The sequence below is a fragment of the Thalassophryne amazonica genome, chromosome 14 (assembly GCF_902500255.1).
Source record: "Thalassophryne amazonica chromosome 14, fThaAma1.1, whole genome shotgun sequence".
In the NCBI taxonomy this organism is placed as follows: domain Eukaryota; kingdom Metazoa; phylum Chordata; class Actinopteri; order Batrachoidiformes; family Batrachoididae; genus Thalassophryne; species Thalassophryne amazonica.
The window spans coordinates 6456943-6483988 of record NC_047116.1 but is presented as its reverse complement, the minus strand read 5'-3'; the positions used below and the strand labels follow the sequence as shown (position 1 = coordinate 6483988).

Genomic DNA, 27046 nt, shown 5'->3' with positions numbered 1-27046 from the left:
GATGTTGCACATTGCTGTGTTCCTTGCTCCCACTGTTGGTATTCCTCCCAACACTCCCGCCCCAGATGACACTGTTTTGGACTGCGTCCCACCACTGGACGTTCTGTTAAAATAAAGCACTTCGTCTTTTCTCTGCTGTGTCTCGTTTGCATTTTGGGTAAATTTAAGATGAATCATAACACAGCCACAAGGTAAACAACAACAATAACCTCTGGTCACAAGCCCACCATGTTAACCGCTTGACCATCACCTCCCCCTGAAAAATAGAAGCTCCCTCAGGTGTTTTTGATTATTGGAAGAAACCTGAAGCAGACCAGACTCAGTGGGATGACCATCTGCTTCAATAAGAAAATAACACAAAAAGCACAACCTCTACTCTGTTCAGTGCTTGCCTGGACTGGGTCTTGGTTCTGGTTGTTGAGTCCATTGACCTGGACACCATTATAGGTCAGCAAAGGTTCACTGACCCTGACTTTGCAGACAAAACTGTGATCTTTGTGGTCTTTGGATGTCTTGCTTCCAGCACTCAAGACTTTAAGTGGGAAGTCAGACTGTCTCGTACTTCAAGACAGAACTTTTTACAATGAATTTGTGAAACGGTCCAACAGTCTTAAACTCAGTGACTAATTTGCCTCTTCTGACTGAGACATGCACAATTATGGTTACATCAACTTGGCGTCCCCACAGTGTGTAGTTTTACAGTCAGACATAAAAAAGATAGATGATGTATATTAGTGAGGAAGGAGGAACCTCAGTGTCCAGAGAGATGGAGGAGTGCCAGAAAGAGATAAATCAGCTGTGTGACTGAGTTTTGGTCAGAAAGCTGGTGGAGCTCAGCAGCTTCTCCTCTCTGATGATGGAGACCAAGGACGGAGCAGAGCTCTGCTTTCCAGAACTCCTCAACACCTCCTGCAGGAAGCCGGCGCCTCCTGGTTCTGAAGCTGTGCTTGGACACATCCTGATGTCCTCTGTCTCTGTGCTCACTGTGACTCTCAACCTGCTGGTCATCATCTCAGTCTCACACTTCAGGTAAAGACTCACTTCATTGCACAAACTACCTTTTCATCGGCTTCCACACGACACAAAAATTTGTTTATTTCCAATATTGAATCATTGTTCTATTTCTATTGACTCTGTGACACCTTGATTCTTCTTTTCTCTGCAGGCAGCTTCACTTTCCCTCTAACCTCCTCCTCCTCTCTCTGGCCGTCTCTGATTTCTTCGTGGGCCTCATCGTGTTGCCGGCTGACATTTTCCGACAGTCAGCCTGCTGGTTTCTTGGTGACCTCATGTGTTCTCTGTGTAATTATTTGACTTTCATCATAACGTCTGCCTCAATAGGAGACATGGTCCTCATATCAGTGGACCGTTATGTGGCTGTTTGTCATCCTCTGCATTACTCCACCAGAGTCACCGTGAGAAGAGTTCAAACCTCTATCTGTCTGTGTTGGTCTGGTTGTGTTTTTTACAATGGTTTAATTTTAATGGACAACTTGAATGAACCAGACAAACATCATACCTGCTCTGGACAGTGTGTGATAATTATGAACTCCACAGCAGGAGCCGTTGACCTTGTTGTGACCTTTATCGGTCCCATCTCCATCATCGTGGTTCTGTATGTGAGAGTGTTTGTGGTGGCTGTGTCTCAGGCTCGTGCCATGCGCTCTCATGTTACAGCTCTCACACACAAACCATCAGTGAACGTAAGAACCATGAAGTCTGAGCTGAAAGCAGCCAGAGCTCTGGGTGTCGTTGTCCTTGTGTTTATAATATGTTTCTGTCCGTATTACTGTGTTTCTGTTTCAGGGAGCAACTTGATGAATTCTCCAGCTGGTGTATTTTTTCGCTATTTGTTCTACTTTAACTCCTGTTTAAACCCTGTGATTTATGCTTTATTCTACCCCTGGTTTAGAAAATCTCTTCATCTCATTGTTACCTTTCAGATCCTGCAGCCAGGATCCTCTGAGGCCAACATACTGTAGAGCAGGTGTCACTCTTTTTTATGTTTTTTATTTATTTATTTATTTTCTGTATTCTGAATAATTTTGGACTGCTTCACACACCGTATTGCTCATGTTATTTCATTTTTCGTTGCTGGTAATATTCATGATCTGCAGTGTACGTGCCCAGCACAGGTTAGCTGTATGCACACTTAAATTCTGTTTGGACAAGATTTGTTTTCTATGAGAAGGTGAAGTCATGTTATTTTACAAAACAACATCTGCAACATTTATGGCTGAACTGCACGGCATAAGAAATGATGATTTAAATGGCAGAGATGGAAGTCAGTGAACTGTCTTGACTTCACTGGTCTGGTGGCTTTCAGGTTGTGAAAATGTATGTATGTATATATATATATATATATATATATATATATATATATATATATATATATATATATATATATATATATATAGTATGTATAGTATGTAGTGTTCAGAATAATAGTAGTGCTATGTGACTAAAAAGATTAATCCACGTTTTGAGTATATTTCTTATTGTTACTTGGGACAGAAGTAACAATAAGAACAAGTAGATTCAGTAGATTCTCACAAATCCAACAAGACCAAGTATTCATGATATGCACACTCTTAAGGCTATGAAACTGGGCTATTAGTAAAAAAAAAGTAGAAAAGGGGGTGTTCACAATAATAGTAGTGTAGCATTCAGTCAGTGAGTTTGTCAGTTTTGTGGAACAAACAGGTGTGAATCAGGTGTCCCCTATTTAAGGATGAAGCCAGCACCTGTTGAACATGCTTTTCTCTTTGAAAGCCTGAGGAAAATGGGACGTTCAAGACATTGTTCAGAAGAACAGTGTAGTTTGATTAAAAAGTTGATTGGAGAGGAGAAAACGTATACACAGGTGCAAAAAATTATAGGCTGTTCATCTACAATGATCTCCAATGCTTTAAAATGGCCAAAAAAAAAAAAAAACCAGACGCCTGGAAGAAAACAGAAAACCAGAATGGCAAAGGCTCACCCATTGATCAGCTCCAGGATGATCAAAGACAGTCTGGAGTTACCTGTAAGTGCTGTGACAGAAGACGCCTGTGCGAAGCTAATTTATTTGCAAGAATCCCCCGCAAAGTCCCTCTGTTAAGTTTCTGTGAAGGCTCTCAGTTGTCCAGGTGGTTTCCATAGTAGAGAAGCTTGAATCTTCGACTGGACTGGGTTGCTTGAAGCGAGGACGTTTCGCTTCAAATCGCAGAAGCTTCCTCAGCTAAAATTCTTGCTCTGGAAGTCTGACTTCTGTCTGACTCTTGTAGAGAAGAATAAATTATTTTATTCTACAATTATTTGTCTCTACAAGAGTCAGACAGAAGTCAGACTTCCAGAGCAAGAATTTTAGCTGAGGAAGCTTCTGCGATTTGAAGCGAAACGTCCTTGCGTCAAGCAACCCAGTCCAGTCGAAGATTCAAGCTTCTCTACTATGTCCCTCTGTTAAATAAAAGACGTGCAGAAGAGGTTACAATTTGCCAAAGAACACATCAACTGGCCTAAAGAGAAATGGAGGACTATTTTGTGGACTGATGAGAGTAAAATTGTTCTTTTCGGGTCCAAGGGCCGCAGACAGTTTGTGAGACGACCCCTAAACTCTGAATTCAAGCCACAGTTCACAGTGAAGACAGTGAAACATGGTGGTGCAAGCATCATGATATGGGCATGTTTCTCCTACTATGGTGTTGGGCCTATATATCGCATACCAGGTATCATGGATCAGTTTGGATATGTCAAAATACTTGTAGAGGTCATGTTGCCTTATGCTGAAGAGGTCAAGCCCTTGAAATGGGTGTTTCAACAAGACAATGACCCCAAGCACACTAGTAAACGAGCAAAATCTTGGTTCCAAACCAACAAAATTAATGACTCACAGATGTGAAGAAATCATGAAAAACTGTGGTTATACAACTAAATACTAGTTTAGTGATTCACAGGATTGCTAAAAAAGCAGTTTGAACATAATAGTTTTGAGTTTGTTGCGTCAACAGCAGATCCTACTATTATTGTGAACACCCCCTTTTCTACTTTTTTTTTACTAATAGCCAAATTTCATAGCCTTAAGAGTGTGCATATCATGAATGGTTGGTCTTGTTGGATTTGTGAGAATCTACTGAATCTACTGGTACCTTGTTTCCCATGTAACAATAAGAAATATACTCAAAACCTGGATTAATCTTTTTAGTCACATAGCACTACTATTATTCTGAACACTACTATATATATATATATATATATATATATATATATATATATATATATATATATATATATATATATATATATATATCCAGTGGTGGGCACTGTTCAGCTAATCCGATAACCGATAATTTTTGAAGCTAATGTTTTTGTTAGCGGATTAGCTTTTCAGATAAGAAACCATCATCGGACCAATGATCTTCCGATAAATTTAGTTCCGATAACTTTCAGTCCGATAACTTTTTTTTTTGCTGGTAAAGTTTAACGGTCAAAAACATTTGTAAACCCTAAAATCAAACTTTTTAATCCTTGTCATGTGTAGATCAGTGGTTTTTGGCAGATGTGATTGGCCGGTCGAAGCAGGGAGCATTGTGGGTAGTGTAGTTCAGGTTCACTTTGGACGTTACACTGTTACTGTCTGTCAACACAAACAAAATGGAATAATTTTAACATTATTGTATTTCTTTGTGGCACGGGATAATTTAATCGCCAAGACTCGGTGGGAGAGAGAAGATCTCACTGCACAGCTGTGAGTGACTTTTCTTCACTGTTTACACACCGTTTTGGATAATCAGGACACTTTATGTGGAATATTTTCTTCAGAATTTAATAAATTTCACTGAAACTAACAGGTAAGAAGTTATATTTACTACATGTATTTTATTTTGCCAATCAATGCATTAATGGACGTATTTCGGCTGTTTAAGCCGCAGGGCTCAAAGTGTGTGAAAAAAGCAGCAGCTTTTAGTTCATAAATGACGGTGTATGTAATACCAAAATAAACTGACTTCTAATAATGTGTTTTACTGCTTTTGAAAGATGATGACAGTAATTGATTGAAAATCTTTAATGTCCCCGGAGGGCAATTTGGTTTGCAGCAAAGGTTCAGAATCAGACAATAAAATCTCACATGGCACATGTGATAATACAATCATTACATACATACATACATAGTCATCATAAATTGCAGTACACTATGTTGTTCCCAACAAGTTCACCTACAGCCTATTAAGGAATCTAATGGCAGACGGGACAAAGGATTTTAAATATCTATTTGATTTTGCCTGACAAGGGAATGAATACCTCCTCTTAGATGGGAGGAGTCAAAACTCTGCATGAAAATTCAGTAAGGTATATCTTATACAAGGTCTATTAGATAAGAAACCGATACTTTTATTATTTTTTTTAACTATATGGATTTGAATGACGTGCAATTACAGCAATCATGCTTGAACCCTCGTGCGCATGCATGAGTTTTTTCACGCGTCGGTGACGTTATTTCCCTGTGGGCAGGCCTTGAGTGAGATGTGGTCCCGCCCTCTCGGCTGAATTCCTTTGTTTCACACGCTGCTCGAGACGGCGCGCGTTGCTTTATTAAAATTTTTTCTGGACCTGTGAGGAATATCCGAGTGGACACTATTCGAGAAATTTAGTTGGTTTCCGGTGAAAAGTTTAATGGCTGATGAGAGATTATTGGGTGTTTCTGTCGCTGTAAGGACTTCCCACGGAGCGGGACGTCGTGCAGCGCTTCTAGGCGCCGTCGTCGGCCTGTTTCGACCTGAAAACATCCTAATTTAAGGCTTAATTCACCCAGGACGTCGTGAGAGAACAGAGAAGATTCAGAAGAGGCCGGCATGAGGACTTTATGCGGACATTCCACTGTTTAAGGACATTTTTTAATGAAAGACATGCGTGCAAATGAAAACCATTTGTAAAATTCAGGCGGCTTTTGATGGCTTTCAACAAGTGAGTAACTGAGAAATTGTTTAACAGCTTGAGCATGTTCCAACTTGCCCGTTAAGGTTTCCAACGGAGGTGTTTTTCCTGTCGCGACCCCCCGCGGTCGGGTCCGGCCCGACATGCGACTCTGCCCGCACGTTCTTTCATTACAAAATGTCCGTTAAGAATGGAATGTCCGAATAAACTCCTCATGCCGACTTCTTCTGAAAGTTCTCTGTTCTCTGACGACTTACTGGGTCAACAGAGCCTGAAATGTGGAAGTTTTCAACTTGAAACGGCGAGACGCTGCCGCCTCGAAGCGCAGATCGCCGTCAGGCGCCGTGGGCCGTCCTTACGGCGACACTACCAGACCAAAATCTCTCATCAGCCGTTAAAATTTTTACCGAAAACCAGCTGAATTTATTGAATGGTGTCCACTCAGTTGTGCCTTACAGTTTTGAAAAAATTTTGATCAAACAAAGCAGCAGTCTCTGAGCCATTCCTAAACAATGAAAAAAACGACGAGAGGGTGGGCCACTCCTCACTCAAAGACTGCCCACAGGCGAATGACGTAACCGACAGGCGTGAAAAAACTCTCGCATGCCCACGAGGGTTCAAGCATGTCTGATGTAATCACACGTGATTCAAATCCATATGGTTTTTGAAAAAAATAATAAGGTCGGATACTTTTCTAATAGACCTCGTATATTATATTCCAATTCTAAGGTGGAACTATGCTAGTATATAAAGGTATATCTAAATATCTAAAAAGGAAGAGTAAAATAGGAGAGTAGAAAAGAGTAGAGTAGAGCCACTTAGGTGCCTGGTCTTGAGAACCAGGGATAGTGGTGGTTTGATAAACATTATCAAGTTCACTCAAGTTAGTGCCAGTTGTTTTGTGGCAGCATTTGACCACATTCTTCATCCTGCTCTTATTTTTATGCTGAGATTCCCAAACCAACAAATCATTGCAAATGTTAAAACAGACTCAATAAAAGATGAGTAAAATCAGAATCAGAATCAGAATTTCTTTATTGTCCCGTAAAGGGAAATTAATGTTGCAGCAGGAGCACACAAAAGACAAGGTACACAAAGATAACAATATTAACAGTGAAAATAAGACTCAATTAAAAGTTCATGCCAAAAACAAAGTATTGCAAAAGTGCAATATGTGGATGTGCAAATAAGCAATAGTAGTGCAAAATAAACAAGAACATCAAAGGCTAATTGCCATTAAATAATAAAATTGCACTAGGGATAAACGAGACCTGAAATCTTTTAGTCCTCCTCATAGGAGCCCTAAAACGACGGCCTGAGGGCAGAAGCTCAAACTCTTTTTTCAGTGGGTGATTAGGACGATCCAGAACAGCATTAGCCTTTCTCAGGACCTGTCTGTTATAGATGGACATTACCCCGGCCTGCTGACTTCCTGAGATTTTTCCAGCAGTTTTGACGAGACTGCCCAGATGACCATTACAATTCAAATTTCCAAACCATGCAACAATACAAAAAGTCAAAACCGATTCAATAAAACTTCTATAAAAGAGAGTCGTCATCTCAGAAGAAACCTAGAAGGTTCTCATCTTCCTCAAAAAGAACAATCTTTGCTGAACCTTTTTAGAGATAACATCAACATGAGGTTCGAAGCAAAGTTTATTATCAAGGACCACACCCAGGTATTTATAGCTCTCCACCATCTCAACATTAACATCTTTAATAACAGTTGGTGATGGAAAACAGGTAGACTTCCTAAAATCAATAATCATATCTTTAGTTTTTGACACATTCAATTCCAGAAAAGACTCCTCACACCAAGAGACAAAGTCATCAACAGCAGGCCCGTGGTCCTGCTCATCTCCCTGAAGAAGACTGACAATAACTGTATCATCAGCAAACTTTAAGATGTGTCTGTTACTGACACTGCTACGGCACTCATTAGTGTACAAAATAAAAAGCAGGGGTGACAAGCAGCAACCCTGAGGAGAGCCAGTAGAAGGGGAGAGCACATGAGAAAAAACACCGTTGACTCTCAGACACTGTGACCTGTGAGTTAAAAAGTCAGTTATCCAACTAATCAGGTGAGGATCAAGTTTAAAATGATGGAGGAGCCCATCAGCAAGCAGAAAGGGTTGGATGTATTGAATGCTGAGGAAAAGTCTATAAATAAGAGTCTGACATGTGTCTTCAGCCCCTCCAAATGCCTAAATAAAAAGTGCAATAATGTTACCACTGCATCCTCGACACCTCTGCCAGTTCTGTATGCAAACTGCAGTGGGTCAAGCTGTTGTTCAACATGCAACAAAATTTCCGACCTGATGATCTTCTCAAAAGTCTTCATCACTATAGAAGTCAAAGCTACAGGCCTGAAATCATTAAGTACTTTGGGGGAGCCACTCTTTGCTACTGGAACAATAACTGAATGTTTCCAAAGCTTAGGGACTTTGTGCAGCTCAAGAGACAGTGAAAAAATATAATGGAAAATGCTGCTCAACTGATCTGCACAAGTTTTTAATACTTTGCCACAGATGTTATCAGGTTCAGGGCTCTTAGCCTTAGTTTTCTTAAAAAGATTTGCCACATCATCCACATCAATAGAAAATGCTGGAGACATAGACAAAGTATCTTTAAATCACCTGTCCGTGCAATAAAATTCTGATTTTCAAATCGAAGATAAAATCTGTTTAAGGGTGATTCTTAGACTACGGGCTCTTTTATGTCCCTTGATCATATTTTATGAAAAAAAGAAGAAAGGGGAAATTTCACACTTGTATAGTTATCTTTTGTGTTTTAAGAAATTTGTCCTAGTAGTTTATGATGACTTTTTCACCTTTTTTCAGCATCATTATATGCAAATATTGCCGTTTTGTGCTTGTCCCACACCCAGACTTTTGATCTTCAATGATGAAAATGAATAGTAAACAAACGTTTTTTCTAATGTTTTAAAATATCGCTGAATAAAATATCAGTAAAATAATCAAAACATAATTGGGGTATTCAATATCATACAACTGTTGTGATTTTTTTAAACGAAATGTAGTTTTCCCACACTATTGCCGTAATTTCCACCACAATAATAATGTCCCTTTAAAAAGTTTGTATGAAAGATTGTGTGGGTAGTTTCAATGGAGATAAACAGTAACATCAGAGCACATGTATATAGCGCCAAATCACAACAAACAGTTGCCCCAAGGCGCTTTATATTGTAAGGCAATGGTGTGGTGGAAATTACATTTACAAGGCCAATAGTGCCCGTAGTTAAAGAATCACCTTTAAATCATCTGCTAACTCTTTATGATCTGAAGAGCCCAGTGCAGGTCCTGCCTCAGATTTATACGCCCCTTTAATAGATCCATAACACAGATCTACAGTTCTGTTGCGCCTTGTAGGACAGGTGACATACTGATAAAAATTATTCAGTGAGTTCTTAAGATTGCAGTGATTAAAATCCCCCAAAATAAAATTTGGAGCATCAGGAGAAATAGATTGCAGGTCATGTATCACTTTAAAGATTGTGTCTGAAGCAGATCTGACGTCAGCTTTGGGGTGGATGTAGACCACCATGACAAATATTTGTGGAAATTCCCTTGGGAGGTACAACGGCCTTAGTGACACAGACAAAAGCTCGATATCAGGTAGGCACAGCCGCTGATGCACAGTTACCTGACTGCACAATCTGCGGTTTATGTACAAGCATACTCCTCCTCCCTGAGTTTTACCCGTCGCTTCACTGTCCCGATCCAGATGCACAGGAACACCAAAGCCGCTAAGTTCCAGAGAAGAGTCACAGTCCGAATCAGACAGCCATGTCTCATTAAATGCTAAGACACATGTATCCCTGAATTCCCGTAAGTGAAGAACATTTCCCTGTAATTCATCAGTCTTATTCCACAAAGACTGGACATTTGCCATGATCGTAGAAGGCAGAGGAATATGGTTCTTACTCTGAAGTTTCCTGATGCGCTGACGCACGCCGCCTCATCGACTGCGTTTCCGACATCTTGGCTTCCCAAAGCTCTCCTGAAATACAAAGGATAAATCTTTTGTAAAGTTTTTGACCAGCCAAGAGTGTGTGGGATCATTCCCGGCTAGACAGTGCCGTCTTAATCCTACGAGAGCCTCCCGTGTACACGTGATTGTTTGGGAGTGCTCATAACTCCAGGTAAAATTCGCAATGAACGATGCGAATAAGAGATAAATCATCTCCATTATGGCAGGGACTCTGTTAAAACAAATCACAAATGAACAGGTTTCCAAAACCAAACACTTAAAACAGGTTAAAAAGAACATAAAATAGACACACAGAGAACACCAGCTGCGTGTCGCCACAAGAGCAGCGCCACTCCCACCAATCCCCACCTTGGACAGAGAGGTGCAGTTACAGTGGCTTGCAAAAGTATTCCAACGGTTTAAGAAACTTCTTATCAACATTAAAAGACCTCAGTTTCCTCAAATAAAACAGCCTCTGATTTACTTTCCTGCAGATGGCATCTGAGTTGGTCTCAAAAGACAGTTTGTCACCCAGGATGGTGCCGTACTTATAATGACTGACTATGTCCACAGCTGTACCTTTGACAAAGGTTTGGGCTGCGACAGGTGCTTTCTTATGGAAACCAATTATTATGTCTTTCGTTTTTGACACGTTAAGTTGCAGATAAGAGTGGTCACACCATCTAACAAAACAGTCAAGGACTGGTCCGTGGCCTACCTCAGGGTCCTGCAGGAGGCTGACGATCACAGAGTCATCAGCAAATTTTATAATGAACCTCGACTCGAACCTGCTCTTACAGTCATTAGTGTAAAGCATGAACTGTTGTGTGGGCCGCCCGAAGAGGAGGTACTGCTGGCCAACGCCAGAGGGCGCCCTGCCTGTTGTCGGGTTTCAGACACCAGAGGGCGCAGTTGCCACCCAGGAGCCAGGACTGACAGCTGTCAGCAATTACCATCTTCAGCACTATAAAAGCCTGAGACGGAGCCGTACGGGGGGCTGTGTAGAGACGTGCGCGGACTTCCTAATGCAGTGCTCGCTCGTCTTCGCACAGCGCCCAGTAATGTACGCGTCAGACTCCAGCAAGGTGGCTTATGTCGTCAATTTGCTTCAAGGTGAGGCACGCGCCTGGGCTACGGCACTTTGGGAGCAGAATTCACGGCTCCTAATGACATACACTGGGTTCGTAAGGGAGTTCAGACAGGTGTTTGATCACCCAAATCGAGGCAAATCTGCTTCCACTATGCTGCTGTCCATTCGACAGGGGCGCCAGAGCACTGCGAAGTATGCAGTCGACTTCCGCGGCTGGAATGCGTTAGCGCTCCGCGCCGCCTTCTTAAACGGACTGTCTCCGGTCCTGAAGGAGCACCTGGTGGGTAGGGACGAGCCACGGGATTTAGACGGGCTTATTGACTTGGTTATACTTTTAGACAACCGGTTGGAAGAACGTCGACGGGAGCGAGACGAAGGACGTGGCCGGGCACGCGCCGCCCCTCTCCCTTCCCGATCCAAAACAGCCCCGCCTTCCCCACGCTCCAGAGCCAGAGTGCTCCGTGTGAAGACAGCTCCCCCTGCTGACAAAGCTATGGACACTAGCAGGGCCAAAATGAAATCAGAAAACACACAGAGGAGGAGGTTGGCCCGCGGAGAGTGCTTTTTCTGCGGTTCTAATGAGCATTTGCAGAAACAATGCCCAAACGGTTAAACACCAACGCTCGCCCTTAGAGACTGGGCTAAGGGTGGGCCATAACACACACGAGGGTAATGCATGAAAATCCGCACGAATCCCAGTTGTGAACCTCTGTGGGGATTTAACCCTTCAAGCCCCAGCACTGATCGACACGGGGTCAGAAGGGAATCTTCTTAATAGCAGATGGGCTAAGGAAGTGGGGCTCCCTCTAGTGGCCCTTCCTTCTCCAGTGAAGGTACGGGCACTAGATGGCACCCTTCTTCCACTAATAACACACCAGACACAGTCCTTAACACTGGTTGTGTCTGGAAACCACAGGGAGGAGATCTTCTACCTCCAGAGTGATTTTGGGCTACCCATGGATTAGTAAGCACAATCCCCGGATCGACTGGCCGTCTGTGGTTGTGGCTCAATGGAGCGAAACCTGCCACCGGGAGTGTTTAAGATCCTCGGTTCCACCCGGTGTGACTGCTAAAGAGGAGGTTCAAGTCCCACGTAATCTCACGGTGGTGAGTACCATGATCTTGCTGACGTTTTCAGCAAAGATCTGGCACTCATGCTTCCCTCGCATCGACCATATGATTGTGCAATTGATTTGATCCCGGGCGCTGAGTATCCATCCAGCAAGCTGTACAACCTCTCACGCCCCGAGTGCGAATCAATGGAGACCTACATCCAGGACTCTTTAGCTGCCGGGTTGATCTGGAACTCTTCCACCCTGTTAGATGCGGGTTTCTTTTTCGTGGGCAAGAAGGACGGCGGACTCCGTCCATGCATTGATTACAGAGGGCTGAACGAGATTATGGTTCGCAACTGATACCCGTTGCCTCTGTTGGATTCAGTGTTCACGCCCCTGCATGGAGCCAAAATCTTTACAAAGTTGGATCTCAGGAATGCGTATCACCTGGTTCGGATCCGGAAGGGAGACGAATGGAAGATGGCATTTAACACCCCGTTAGGTCACTTTGAGTACCTGGTCATGCCGTTCGGCCTCACTAATGCCCCCGCGACGTTCCAAGCATTGGTAAACGACGTCTTGCAGGACTTCCTGCATCAGTTCTTCTTCGTATACCTACACGATATCCTCATCTTCTCCCCTGATCCTGAGACTCATGTGAAGCATGTACGTCAGGTCCTGCAGCGGTTGTTGGAGAACCGGCTGTTTGTGAAGGGCGAGAAGTGCGAGTTCCACCGTACTTCTTTGTCCTTCCTGGGGTTCATCATCTCCTCCAACTCCGTCGCACCCGATCTGGCCAAGGTAGCGGCGGTGAGAGATTGGCCCCAACCGGCAAGCCGTAGGAAGCTACAACAGTTCCTCAGCTTCGCTAATGTCTATCGGAGGTTTATCAAGGGCTATAGTCAGGTTGTTGGTCCCCTTACAGCCCTGACCTCCCCAAAAGTTCCCTTCACCTGGTTGGTGCCGCGTTTAGGGAGTTGAAATGCCGGTTCTCTACTGTGTCAGTTCTGGTGCAGCCCGATCCTAGCCGCCAGTTTGTTGTGGAAGTAGATGCCTCTGACTCAGGGATAGGAGCTGTGCTGTCCCAGAGTGGGGAGTCCGATAAGATTCTCCACCCCTGTGCCTATTTCTCCCGCAGGTTGACCCTGGCAGAGCGGAATTATGACATCGGCAATCGGGAGCTCCTGGTGGTGAAAGAGGCCCTGGAGGAGTGGAGACACTTGTTGGAGGGAGCTGCGGTTCCATTCATGGTTTTCACTGACCATCGGAACCTGGAGTATATTTGGACCGCTAAGCGTCTGAACCCCAGGCAAGCCCGTTGGTCTCTATTTTTTGCACGTTTTGACTTCAGGATCACCAAGAACCAGCGGTCAGATGCACTGTCCCAGGTGCACGAAGAAGAAGTCAAAACGGAGCTGTCAGATCCACCTGAAAACATCATCCTGGAGTCCACTATCGTTGCCACACTGACGTGGGACATGGAGAACATCGTCAGGGAGGCCCTGACGCATCACCCGGACCCCGGCGGTGGACCATCAAACCGTATGTATGTCCCTCCAGATGCTAGGACTGCAGTTTTGGACTTCTGTCACGGTTCTAAGCTCACCTGCCATCCAAGGGTGCGAAGGACCGTGACAGTGGTCTGGCAGCGGTTCTGGTGGGCGTCAATGGAGGCCGACGTCCGGGAGTATGTCCGGGCCTGTACCACCTGTGCCAGGGGCAAGGCTGTACACCAACCAGAGAAGGGACTCCTCCAGCCGCTGCCAGTGCCGCGTCGCCCCTGGTCCCACATTGGCCTGGACATCGTCATGGGTCTCCCTGCGTCCCAGGGAATGACAACCATCCTGATGATAGTGGACCGGTTCTCCAAGGCAGCCCACTTCGTGGCCCTCCCGAGACTGCAGACCTCCTGGTCCACCACGTCGTACGTCTGCATGGTATCCCAACGAACATCGTCTCAGATCGTGGTCCCCAGTTCTCCTCGCAAGTCTGGAGGAGTTTCTGTAGGGAACTGGGGGCCACCGTGAGCCTTTCGTCCGGGTACCACCCTCAGACCAACGGACAGGCAGAGCGGGCCAACCAGGAGCTGGAACAGGCCTTATGATGTGTGACATCCGCGCACCCGACGGCCTGGAGTCAACATCTGGCCTGGATCGAGTACGTTCATAACAGCCAGGTCTCGTCTGCAACCGGCCTCTCCCCGTTCGAAGTGTATTTGGGGTACCAGCCCCCATTGTTTCCGGCTGTGGAGGGAGAGGTCGGGGTTCCCTCGGTCCAGGCCCACCTCAGGAGGTGCTGTCGGGCGTGGCGAACAGCCTGCTCTGCCCTGCTGAAAGCCCGGATGAAGGCAAAGAACCATGCAGACCGCCAACGCGCCCCGGCCCCAGAATACCAGCCTGGGCAGGAGGTCTGGCTGTCAACCAAAAACATCCCGCTCAACACGGAGTCACCAAAACTGATGGACAGATATATAGGACCATTCAAGATCGCCAAAATCATCAGTCCAGCCACAGTGAAGCTGAAACTCCCAGCTTCACTGCGGATCCATCCAATTTTTCATGTCTCCAAGCTTAAACCATATCACACCTCAGACCTTTGCACCCCCGGACCAGCGCCGCCTCCTGCCCGCATCATCGACGGCGAGCCTACGTGGACAGTCCGCAGGTGTTCGACGGAGGGGTCGGGGTCTCCAGTATCTGGTGGACTGGGAGGGTTATGGACCTGAAGAATGCTCCTGGGTGAAGAGAAGCTTCATCCTGGATCCGGCCCTCCTGGCCGAGTTCTACCAGCGACACCTGACAAGCCTGGTCGGGCGCCAGGAGGCGCCGTTGAGGGGGGGGGGTCCTGTTGTGTGGGCCGCCTGAACAGGAGGTACTGCTGGCCAATGCCAGAAGGCGCCCTGCCTGTTGTCGGGTTTCAGGCACCAGAGGGAGCAGTTGCCACCCAGGAGCCAGGACTGACAGCTGTCAACAATTACCATCTTCAGCACTATAAAAGCCTGAGACACCACATCTCTGCCGAGATATCAGCTTACCTCACAGGTAACCTTTCTCAGCCATTCTGTGCCGTACGCATACGTTTTTGCAGCAGAGCTTTTTGCAGTCGTAACACTTTTGTACACTTGCAGCTTGTAGCCGCGTTTCTGGAAGCTGGAAGGAGTTGGCGTACCCACTCCTCACTCCTGACTTGTTAAGTGTTACATAAGGCACTGCACGTACTCTGAGTTCCTGTGTTTGGAGGTGGAGGTTTTTCCCCCAGGAAGGAACTGTATTTTTGCTGACTGCTTACTGGGTGTCCACACATCCACCATTAACCTGTTTTTGTTCCTGCCAGTAGTACTGGATCTGACAGCTGGAAGCAGAGGCCACCTGGGGACTCAGGACTTGGCGGCTTCAGCGTACTGCAGGTCTCTGTTGGTGGTGAAAACTTGTGGGCCCCAGCTCTTCTCTGGATAGGCGTCTCCTACCCTCGGGCCTGCCCACACTTCACCTGTTGTATTTTGTGATTGACTGTCTAAAAGCAGTATTTGACCTGTTGTGCACATTTGCTGCAATAAATTGTATTTATTGGCTTATCTATTGACCGTTCATTTACGCCCCCTGTTGTGGGTCCATGCATTACACTTTCCCCAACATGAACAATAGAGGTGACAAAACGCATACCTGGTGCGAGCCTGTGGAACACAACAGAGTGTTGGACAGGGTTTCATTAACACGAGTTCTCTGAGGCCTAGTTGTCAGAAAATCAACTAACCACCAGTAGTTCCCAAACCTATGAGCAACGGCAAGAAGCTGCATACAGTTGAAGGCTGATGAAAAATCTGCAAAACAAAGATGTATGTGTGTTTTCCTGCCTTCGAGGTGCCTGACAACTAAATTTAGTAGTGTCGCCAAGGCATCCTCCACCCCTTTCCTGGGTTGATAGGCAAATTGAAGTTTAATTAATTAATCACGGCCTGCATCATAGCAAGGAAGTTCGTTTTCATGATACGCTCAAAGCTCTACATCACCACTGAAGTGAGAGCCACAGGGCGACAGTCATTTAATGATTTAGGTGATGGTACCTTTGCCACAGGAAAAATAATGTTTTCTTTCTACAAGTTGGGAACTTCGTTGAGTGACAAGGACCACTGTGGGCTCCCATGTCCACGAAAGTACCTGTCTGTGTTTTTTGCCATCACCCAGAGAACTCTGCTGTTTAGCTGCACTCCTAAGCCTGGCACTGGGACCATGCCTCTGAGTGTGTCATGTAGAACTGAAGTCCCAAACGCATTAAGACTTTGATCCTGAACATTGATATGAACTGAACTTTGATCCTGAGTGAACTGAACTTTGATCCTGAACTATTTAAATTAAGTTTGATTATTTCTAGATGTATGCCCAAAATATAGCTGCATGACCTCACGTGCCCTTTTATTCTCCCCTGCAGTTGATCCAGCCCCACTAGCTCCGCAGGCTTGCTTCACCTGGTCCCTGTCTTGTCGGTTCCTGGCTCCAGTCGTGTTGCCCTGTAAGTCCCGTCAGTCAAAGTCCTCCTGGTTTTGTTCTTCCACTGCGCAGTTCCTTGTTTTGTTCAATAAACTCTTGTTTATACCTCCTGCGTCTGCCTTACTACTCCTGCATTTGGGTCTAACAAGCAACCCGGGCCTCAACCACACCAGGATGAGTATATGCATTTATTGATTAGTTGACCCGCCGCTAAATATCTCAGTATGATGGACAGTTTCTCTCTGGCACAGACTGGTGATCCCAGAGGGGTGGTTTTTTTGGAAACATGGAACCACAAGTGAAAAGGACTGCACGATAAAGATGATGCATTAAGTGAGAGAGGAGGGACCTCAGTGTCCACAGAGACGGAGGAGTGTCTGGATGAAGGGAATGTCAGAAAGAGATAAATCAGCTGTGTGACTGAGTTTTGGTCAGAAAGCTGGTGAAGCTCAGGAGCTTCTCCTCTCTGATGATGGAGACCCAGGACGGAGCAGAGCTCTGCTTTCCAGAACTCCTCAACACCTCTTGCAGGAAGCTGAGTCGCCCTCAGTCTGAAGTCCTGCTGCTGCAGATCCTGATGTCCTCCGTCTCTGTGCTCACTGTGACTCTCAACCTGCTGGTCATCATCTCAGTCTCACACTTCAGGCACAAACTAAGTTCATTATGCAAACTACAATATTTAATGTTTAAAGTATTAATTTTGTCCACGACACTGACTTACTTGTTGTTGTTGACAGTAATAAATCGTGATACTTCTTAGCAGAGGAGACCTGCACTATTTCTCTGATAATATTGAATGAAGATGAATATGAACTGTCAGAGACATATGAAGCACTTGTGTTTTGTGAATTTGTCAGTTTATAATTTTATGATCACAGACTGCTTTTTGTGTTTTGTGCTGTTTTCTCTGCAGGCAGCTTCACTTTCCCTCTAACCTCCTCTTCCTCTCTCTGGCCGTCTCTGATTTCTTCGTGGGCCTCGTGTTGCCCGGTGAAATCTTCCGACAGTCAGCCTGCTGGTTTCTTGGTGACCTCATGTGTTCTCTGTATAAATATTTGACTTTCATCATAACGTCTGCCTCAATAGGAGACATGGTCCTCATATCAGTGGACCGTTATGTGGCTGTTTGTGATCCTCTGCATTACTCCACCAGAGTCACTGCGAGAAGAGTTCAAACCTCTATCTGTATGTGTTGGTTCTGTTCTGTTTTATACAACATTTTCATTTTAATGGACGACTTAAATCATCCAAATGGACGTGATATCTGCTACGGACAGTGTGTGATAATTATGAACTACACAGCAGGAGCCGTTGACCTCGTTGTGACCTTTATCGGTCCCATCTCCGTCATCGTGGTTCTGTATGTGAGAGTGTTTGTGGTGGCTGTTTCTCAGGCTCGTGCCATGCGCTCTCATGTTACAGCTCTCACACACAAACCATCAGTGAACGTAAGAACCAAGAAATCTGAGCTGAAAGCAGCCAGAGCTCTGGGTGTCGTTGTTGTGGTGTTTATAATATGTTTCTGTCCGTATTACTGTGTTTCTATTTCAGAGAGCAATGTATTGAACTCGACAGCTGGAGTGTTGGTTGTCTATTTGTTCTACTTTAACTCCTGTATAAACCCTGTGATTTATGCTTTATTCTACCCCTGGTTTAGAAAATCCATTCGTCTTATTGTTTCCCTTCAGATCCTGCAGCCAGGATCCTCTGAAATCAACATGCTGTAGAACAGATGTCTCAAACTGATTACAGAAAAGGCCGGGAGGGTGCAGGTTTTTTTTTGCAACCACTCACTCCACCAGGTGATTTCACTGATGAACATCACTTTGAGCAGATGTGATCACTTTGTCACTTTGTCTTGGGCCTTTCTGGAATCGGTTTGAGTCCACTGAGGATGCAGGGTTCTCACCAGCATTATAACATTGTAACGGCCCATTACGCTGCTGCATGAAAAAATTACACTGCAGTTGGGCCATTACATGTTTCCAAGGATGTGTAATGGGAAAAATATAATTTCTGATTGTGGACCCGCAGCGGGTCCAAAATCAACCTACAGAACAACAGCGGGCCGACCCGCACGGAGAAGCCGGCCTTCAGGCATCATCACTGGGCAGAGCGATCCAGGCCGCCGGGGTGATGGAGCAAACCCACTCAGTCCGAAATCTCCCACTTTTTGGATATATGCGAAGTCCCAGTTTGCCCAACGGAGTTTAGTTCTGCAGCTTTACTGAGGTGAGAATAATGTAAAAATAAAACGTGACGTTTACTGAACTGTGAAGGTTTAATGATCGACTAACGTTAGCTTAGCCTTTTAGCACAGTTGATCTGAGTGAACACTTTTAATTTGTAAATGGTTCAGTCTTTTTTATTTTTGCCAAATAAAGCTATAGCTTTTTTCAGACACCACAAAAGCTCAACTTTAAATAACTTATTTTTTCGGGCGTTTTTTCCCCCTTTTTTTTTTATGTATAAACTGTTTAGTGTTTCTTTATATTTAAAGAAATATTTTTATTTGTCCCAATCAGGAACATTTGCTGTGCAGACAACCAAACTTCCATTGATGAGCTGAACATCGCGAAGTCCAGTCGAAAGAAAACATCTCTGCTTTTCAGCAACACCACCAGAGGTCAAAGCTGCAGAAGAGACCTTCATCTGATCCCGAGAATCCAGCAGAACACCTGCTTCTAAATAAAAGGCTCTTTGAACAGCAACTAATTTATTATTTTTAAAAAAGCTGTTTCATTTTATATTTTAACAATAAATGAACGGATCATTAAAAATGTCCACGAAATCAAAGTCAAAAGACATTTGCACAAGTAGAAACTCTCCACTTATTGTGCTCAAATTCATATTTTAGAAATGACTCTGTCCTGATAACATTAAAGGCAATTACATATTTTGACGAAATTACAAGTTTAAATGACTATAAAAAAATTCATCATGAGGTTTATGTCACAGAAATCCTACTTTACAATCACACTGCAGTCATTGTTAAATTATTTCCTTTTGCATTTCTAATAAACATTTGTATTTATTTAGTGTTTGTTTTTCTGGTTGAAATGAGATATAAATAATCTACCAGACTTAAAAAATATACAAGTTTCCATGTTATTTTGTCTAAAAATAAATGTCTGAGGTTCCTTATGTTAAACAAGAAATGATCTAATATGAAATAACAGGTGGTTTTAATTTACAGATGAAAGGTTTCTAAAGAACCATTTATTGATTTATTTAGCTATTTTAATTACAAGTGTTCTAAACTTTTTTTTAACAGTAATCAGAAATTTTGAGGTAACAAACAACAACAAAAAAACATTTCCAATGATTTTTCTTCAGAAACATGCTCTATAAATGAGCAGTCCTGTCACACGTTAATGTTTTGTACAGATCAGTGGTTTCTGCCACGAGTCTTCCGTGTTTTGGCCCGGCGCGTCGTTCCTATTGGACAACACGAAGGTACGTCACAGCTCAGAGTGTCGAAAGTTGGCGCACCTCATCTCAACAGAACACCGGCTCTGTGTGCAGGAGATCACTTGACCGAGGGTCTATACGTTCAAATAGTAATTAAAAAAATACTATCATCACTCTTTACTCTTACTCAGTCAGTCTCTTACAACGGTGTAGCCTAAATACACGAGCCTTCCAGGAGCGCACCCAATTCATTGCGCACGCTCAGAGGCACGTCTCCTCCGGTGCGCACTTTTTTTTGGGGGGGGGGGGGGGGCGACCCCGCCCCCTGTGATAAACTCATCGCCCCCTTATTATTTTTTTTCTGGTGCCGGGACTGAATAAATATAAATATTTATTATAAACACAACAGGAGATGATGTAACAATGGCTGCACTCTGTCTGTTCATTAGGATTTCTCATGATTAAATCATGTTTTAATTTAGTAATTTCAACATTAAATTACATCTTTATTGACTATGTGATTGCTTTTAATGTTGTAATCAGGACAGAGTAATTGCTAAAATATGAATTTCACTATTCTAGTGATTGTGAATATTTTAAAATTATGCACAATAGGGCGGGGCTTCCTATACCTGTGCAAATGTTTTTTGACTGAACTTTGACTTCATGGACATACTTAATCATTTCTTCATTTCATGTTAAAATAAGGAAAAGGTGTTTTGAAATAATAAAACAGTTGTTTGATGAGCCTTTGTTTTATTTAGAAGCGTAGCAGCAGGTGTGAGTTTGCAGAGACGACAGGTGAGCTGGACTTTTAGCACATTTAATGAGATGAAGGTCTCCTCTGCAGCTTCAACCTCAAATTGGTGGCATTTTTGGAAATGCCTTCCTCACATTTAGAAACACAGAGATGTTCTCTTCTTCTGTCTGGACTTCAGATTTTGGTATATTTATTTAGACTAACTTTTGCACATAATGCAAATGTTTCGGGGGGCAAATCCCCAAAGCTTGCCCCGAACCCCCGGCTTTTAAAGTGATTTTCCATCCCATTACGCTGAGAAAAAAATCCTGCTGAGAACCCTGGATTAATGATTTTGCTGGGCTGTTCCACAGACAGACTTTTTGTGGTTCATCAGACTTTTGACATTGACAGAGTGCATCCAACCACCCAGGATGCAAAGCAGACCTGTGTCCATGAGATATAAGACACAGACCACTGTCCTAATGCCACAAGCAGATCCCACTCCAGACATAAACATCTTCAATTATCCAGGCTTGGGGCCAACACCCAGAATGCACTGGCTTGTAGACCCACAGTGGCTGAGTTGAGCCACAAACAACAATCCAAAAACAGTCTTTGTTTTTGTTTTGTTTTTGTGTGCACTGAGGTGCTGGTGACCGCCTCTGGACAGCTGGACATGCAGAGCCAGCTGATGTATTCATGATATGAGTGCTTGGCTTCATTCATGTCAGTAAATTACTTCCTTGTTTGCGTCCGTAGTTCATAAAGGAACAGGAGGATGATGATTCTTGTGTTGTCCGCTCTTGATAACAAGAATGAAATATTACATTTTTTTTTCTTTGTGTGTGTCTGTGTGTTTGACAGTGAGAACAGAATCATTACCACTGACATGATTGTCTTACATTTAAACAGTATGTTCATTGTTCTTAAAATGTTCTGTGCTCTCTCATTATTTTGCCCTCACATATTTTGGTTGATTTATGTACATTTGTCAGTGGTGGACACAGATAACCAAAAAGTTAGCTTCGATGACTGGTAATCAGCTAACTGAAACATTATCTTTTTTAACGCTAAACCGATAAACTGTCAAATTTGTCGGAAGTTACAGATAACTGATAACTTTCAATTTTGCCTCCCATACAGTCTGAGCTACTAAGAAGCTGATTTGGAGTTTAAACACCACCAAAGCTTCTAATAGAACCAACAGCGACCACAAACCCAAACAGCCAATGAGCCAGCGCTTCTGTCTTTGTGCACTCTGCCCCCTGCTGTAGGAAAGCATCATTTACCCTGACAGGGTACAGTGATCCAGCGATGAGGTGGAGGTCTTGAAATGGAAAGCAGGTTTGAAATATGGTTTTGCTTTATAAATAAAATTATTCTGGATAGAATAACTACATTAATGTAAACTCTTAAAATGTACAAAGTGATATAAATTTGTTATCTGATATAAATTTGTACATTCAGTCTGCTAAATGTGACGTGTAAATTTGAACATCAACACCCCAAAGGGATTATGGGTAAACTATAATCTCCGCTCATACTGATTGGTTGATTCATTCAATTTATGTAAAAACCAACACAAGTGAATCAATGTAACGTGTTGGTGTTTACAAATAAATGTGCTTTTGTAAAATATGTCATTTGTCTCATTTGTATAAAAAAAAAGAAATATTCAAGATCCCGCTAGACAGTGCCTAAGCGCACACGTGATGACATCACAACTCTATGCGGTTAGGCCTGGTTCACACTGCAAGATAATTAGGCCGATATCGGACCCGATCTTCCCCTTCCGACAATCTTAAGGACGCCCCGACAATCGTGATGACCCTAAAGATAATCATATCAGATATTCCTCCTGTGTGTGGTGTGTTCAGAGCGCTCTGATCTGCTCAGAAGGACGTCAGGGGCACTCTGATTGCAAATCGGGGATATCCAACATGTTGGATTTTTTGGCCTGATATTGCAGCGTGTGTTGTTTCCTCCGACCAAAACGAGCACGCAGTCTGCTGAATGTGACGTGCAGCCAATCAGAAAGCGAGGTGATGGACATCTTCTTCTTCTTTGTCTTTCGGCTATTCCCGTTAGGGGTTGCCACAGCAGATCAATCGTTTTCATCTCACCCTGTCCTCTGTATCTTCCTCTGTCACACCAACCATCTGCATGTCCTCTCTCAGCACATCCATGAACCTCCTCTTTGGTCTCCCTCTTCTCCTCCTGCCTGGTGGCTCCATCCTCAGCATCCTTCTCCCTATATACCCTGGGTCCCTCCTCTGCACATGTCCAAACCATCTCAATCTCGCCTCTCTGACTTTGTCTCCAAACTGTCCCACCTGAGTTGTCCCTCTGATATGTTCATTCCTAATCTTGTCCATTCTTGTCACTCCCAAAGAGAATCTCAACATCTTCAGCTCTGCCACCTCCAGCTCTGCCTCCTGTCTTTTTGTTAGTGCCACTGTCTCTAAACCATACAACATAGCTGGTCTCACTACTGTTTTGTAAACTTTCCCCTTCACTCTTGCTGATATTCTTCGGTCACAAATCACTCCTGCCACCTTTCTCCACCCACTCCACCCTGCCTGCACTCTCTTCTTCACCTCTCTACCACACTCTCCATTACTTTGAACAGTTGACCCCAAATATTTAAACTCATCTACTTTCACCACTTCTACTCCTTGTAACTGCACTATTCCACTGGGCTCCCTCTCGTTCACACACATGTACTCAGTCTTGCTTCTACTGACTTTCATTCCCCTTCTCTCCAAAGCATATCTCCACTTCTCCAGACTAGACTCAACTTGCTCTCTACTCTCACTACAGATCACAATGTCATCTGCAAACATCATAGTCCATGGGGACTCCTGTCTGATCTCATCTGTCAACCTGTCCATCACCACTGCAAACAAGAAAGGACTCAGAGCTGATCCTTGGTGTAATCCCACCTCCACCTTGAATGAGTCTGTCATTCCGACTGTGCATCTCACCGTTGTCACACTATTTTTGTACATGTCCTGCACTACCCTAACATACTTCTCTGCCACTCCAGACTTCCTCATACAATGCCACAACTCTTCTCTTGGCACCCTATCATAAGCTTTTTCTAAATCCACAAACACACAATGTAACTCTTTCTGTCCTTCTCTGTACTTTTCCAACAGTATTCTCAGAGCAAACATTGCATCTGTAGTGCTCTTTCTTGGCATGAAACCATATTGCTGCTCACAGATCTTCACCTGTTTTCTAAGCCTAGCTTCTACTACTCTTTCCCATAACTTCATGTTGTGGCTGATCAGCTTTATGCCTCTGTAGTTACTGCAGCTCTGCACATCACCCTTGTTCTTGAAAATAGGAACCAGCACACTTCGTCTCCACTCCTCAGGCATCCTCTCACTTTCCAGGATTTTATTAAACAATCTGGTTAGAAACTCTACTGCCATCTCTCCTAGACATTTCCATGCCTCCATTGGAATGTCATCTGGACCAACTGCCTTTCCACTCTTCATCCTCTTCATAGCAGCCCTCACTTCTTCCTTGCTAATCTCTTTTACTTCCTGATTTACTCTCACCACATCATCCAGCCTTTTCTCTCGCTCATTTTCTTTATTCATCAACTCTTCAAAATCAAATCAAATCAATGAAATCAATTTTATTTATATAGCGCCAAATCACAACAAACAGTTGCCCCAAGGTGCTTTATATTGTAAGACAAGGCCATACAATAATTACGGAAAAACCCCAACGGTCAAAACGTCCCCCTGTGAGCAAGCACTTGGTGACAGTGGGAAGGAAAAACTCCCTTTTAACAGGAAGAAACCTCCAGCAGAACCAGACTCAGGGAGGGGCAGTCTTCTGCTGGGACTGGTTGGGGCTGAGGGCAGAGAATCAGGAAAAAGACATGCTGTGGAAGAGAGCAGAGATCAATCACTAATGATTAAATGCAGAGTGGTGCATACAGAGCAAAAAGAGAAAGAAACACTCAGTGCATCATGGGAACCCCCCAGCAGTCTAAGTCTATAGCAGCATAACTAAGGGATGGTTCAGGGTCACCTGATCCAGCCCTAACTATAAGCTTTAGCAAAAAGGAAAGTTTTAAGCCTAATCTTAAAAGTAGAGAGGGTGTCTGTCTCCCTGATCTGAATTGGGAGCTGGTTCCACAGGAGAGGAGCCTGAAAGCTGAAGGCTCTGCCTCCCATGCCTCCCAAAATATTCCCTCCACCTTCTCAGCACACACTCCTCACTTGTCAGCACATTACCATGTGCATCTTTTACCACCCTAACCTGCTGCACATCCTTTCCAGCTCTGTCCTTTTGTCTGGCCAATCGGTACAAGTCCTTTTCTCCTTCCTTACTATTCAACTTCTTGTACAGCTCGCAATATGCCTTTTCCTTTGCTTTTGCCACTTCTCGCCTTACGCCGCATCTCCTTGTACTCCTGTCTACTTTCTTCATCTCTCTGACTATCTCAAAACTTTTTCGCCAACCTCTTTCTCCTTATGCTTTCCTGGACCTCTTCATTCCACCACCAAGTCTCCTTGTCTTCCTTCCACTGTCCACATGTCATACCCAGTACATACAGAGCATACAGGACATACAGAGCGGAAAATAAAATCAAAACAGCTGTTCTGACTTACCAGAAAGTCCGGTGGTCACGCTGTATCCACTCCTTTAAAGAACACCTTTTCTCTTTCTTTTTGTATTGTTTTTTACCTCTGTTTTAAATAGTCCACAAAGTATCTCCATTTGTTTACTCTGAAGTCACATTTAATCTCGAGAGATTTTGCAAGATTTCCTGTCCGAGCTGGGAATGTTCGTGTGTGAAATCTGTTCGTGTGTGGTGGTGTTGTCCTTACCATACCACACGCTGTACGACCGAACCTGTTAGAGCTATGATTTATTATCTTCACGTGTGTGGTCTCTCAGGTTTTGGAAACCTAAAGATAATTTTAAAATCCTGTCGTGTGAACCAGGCTTTAGGGAGACAAGGTTTCTTTCAATAACAAGAACTGTCAAAAAACTTTCTTGTGTGTGGTTGCTGGAGTTGTGTGGTGATAGGAATCACCTTTTGAATGCTTGAATAACGATGTCAGTTGCACAAATCAAATAATAGTGAAAACATGTTTGGTGCGGTGTCATACTGCATCAATCAGTTACTCCGTGAGGCATCATAACATCCGATCAGTTAACGGCTCGGTGCGGTGTTATAACAGATCAATCAGTCGCTCCGTGAGGCGTCATAACATCCGATCAGTTAACGGCTCGGTGCGGTGTTATAACAGATCAATCAGTCGCTCCGTGAGGCGTCATAACATCCGATCAGTTAACGGCTCGGTGCGGTGTTATAACAGATCAATCAGTCGCTCCGTGAGGTGTCATAACATCAAGCCTGGTTCACATGGCAAGATAATTAGGCCGATATCAGACCCGATCTTCCCCTTCCGACAATCGTGATGATGCTAAAGATAATCTTATCAGATATTCTTGCCGTGTGTGGTGTGTTAAGAAGGACGTGAGGAGCTAAATGTGACATGCAGCCAATCAGAAAGCGAGGTGTCTGACCTGGGAATGTTCGTGTGTGAAATCTGTTTGTGTGTGTTGTTTTTACCGTGTGGCTGACACCACACACTGTACAACTAAACCTGTCAGATGTATGATTTGTTTTTATCTCCACGTGTGTGGTCTCTCAGGTTTTGGAAACCTACAAATAATTTTAAAATCCTGGAGCCTATCCCAGCAGTCATAGGGCTTGCAGCGGGGTTCACACTGGGCAGGGTGCCAGTCTGTTGCAGGGCCACGTACAGACAAACACATTCACACACCTACAGTTGAATTAAAGCTCCCAATACACCTAACATGAATGTCTCTGGATGTGGGGGGAAGCTGGAAAACCCTGAGGGAGCCCACGCAAACAAGGGGACAACATGCAAACTCCACACAGAAAGGCCACAGGTGGGATACGATCCCATAGCCATTTTTCTGTGAGGTAACGGTGCTACCGTATATATATATATATATATATATATATATATATATATATATATATATATATATATATATATATATATATATATATATATATATTTGGAAATATATAATATATAATAATATATAATATAATATAATATATAATATATATTGGAAATATTTGGCATTTTTGGAAAAGGTGGAACTGTCCAGCGCGACTTATACTCCAGAAAATACAGTACACATGGACTCAAAGCCTTGAATGACCCATGGCAAAGAGTATAATGGTCTGCATTCCTCATCAAATAAATAAATAAATAAATAAAAACACAATAAAGCCAGTTCTTGGGACAGGACATGGCCTGTGTGTGTACAGCCGGACTGTGCGTGCAGATCC

General features: G+C 43.8%; 2 protein-coding genes and 1 long non-coding RNA gene across 3 annotated transcripts; 2 read left to right on the top strand and 1 right to left on the bottom strand.

Annotated features, from left to right (window-relative positions):
- Positions 1 to 261: 261 nt before the first annotated feature.
- LOC117524651 lies at positions 262 to 11327 on the bottom strand. Its single transcript, XR_004564818.1, has 3 exons — positions 11316 to 11327; positions 1328 to 1329; positions 262 to 338 (listed from the first exon to the last, which is right to left on the bottom strand). It is a non-coding gene; the product is annotated as an uncharacterized LOC117524651 (long non-coding RNA).
- Positions 857 to 1982, top strand: LOC117524648 (trace amine-associated receptor 13c-like). The gene is made up of 2 exons (XM_034186466.1): positions 857 to 1029; positions 1166 to 1982. The coding sequence occupies exons 1-2, from the start codon at positions 857 to 859 to the stop codon at positions 1980 to 1982; spliced, it is 990 nt and encodes a 329-aa protein (XP_034042357.1).
- Positions 11328 to 17007: 5680 nt separating the features above from the next.
- On the top strand, positions 17008 to 18262 carry LOC117524649 (trace amine-associated receptor 13c-like). The gene is made up of 2 exons (XM_034186468.1): positions 17008 to 17180; positions 17449 to 18262. The coding sequence occupies exons 1-2, from the start codon at positions 17008 to 17010 to the stop codon at positions 18260 to 18262; spliced, it is 987 nt and encodes a 328-aa protein (XP_034042359.1).
- Positions 18263 to 27046: the final 8784 nt, after the last annotated feature.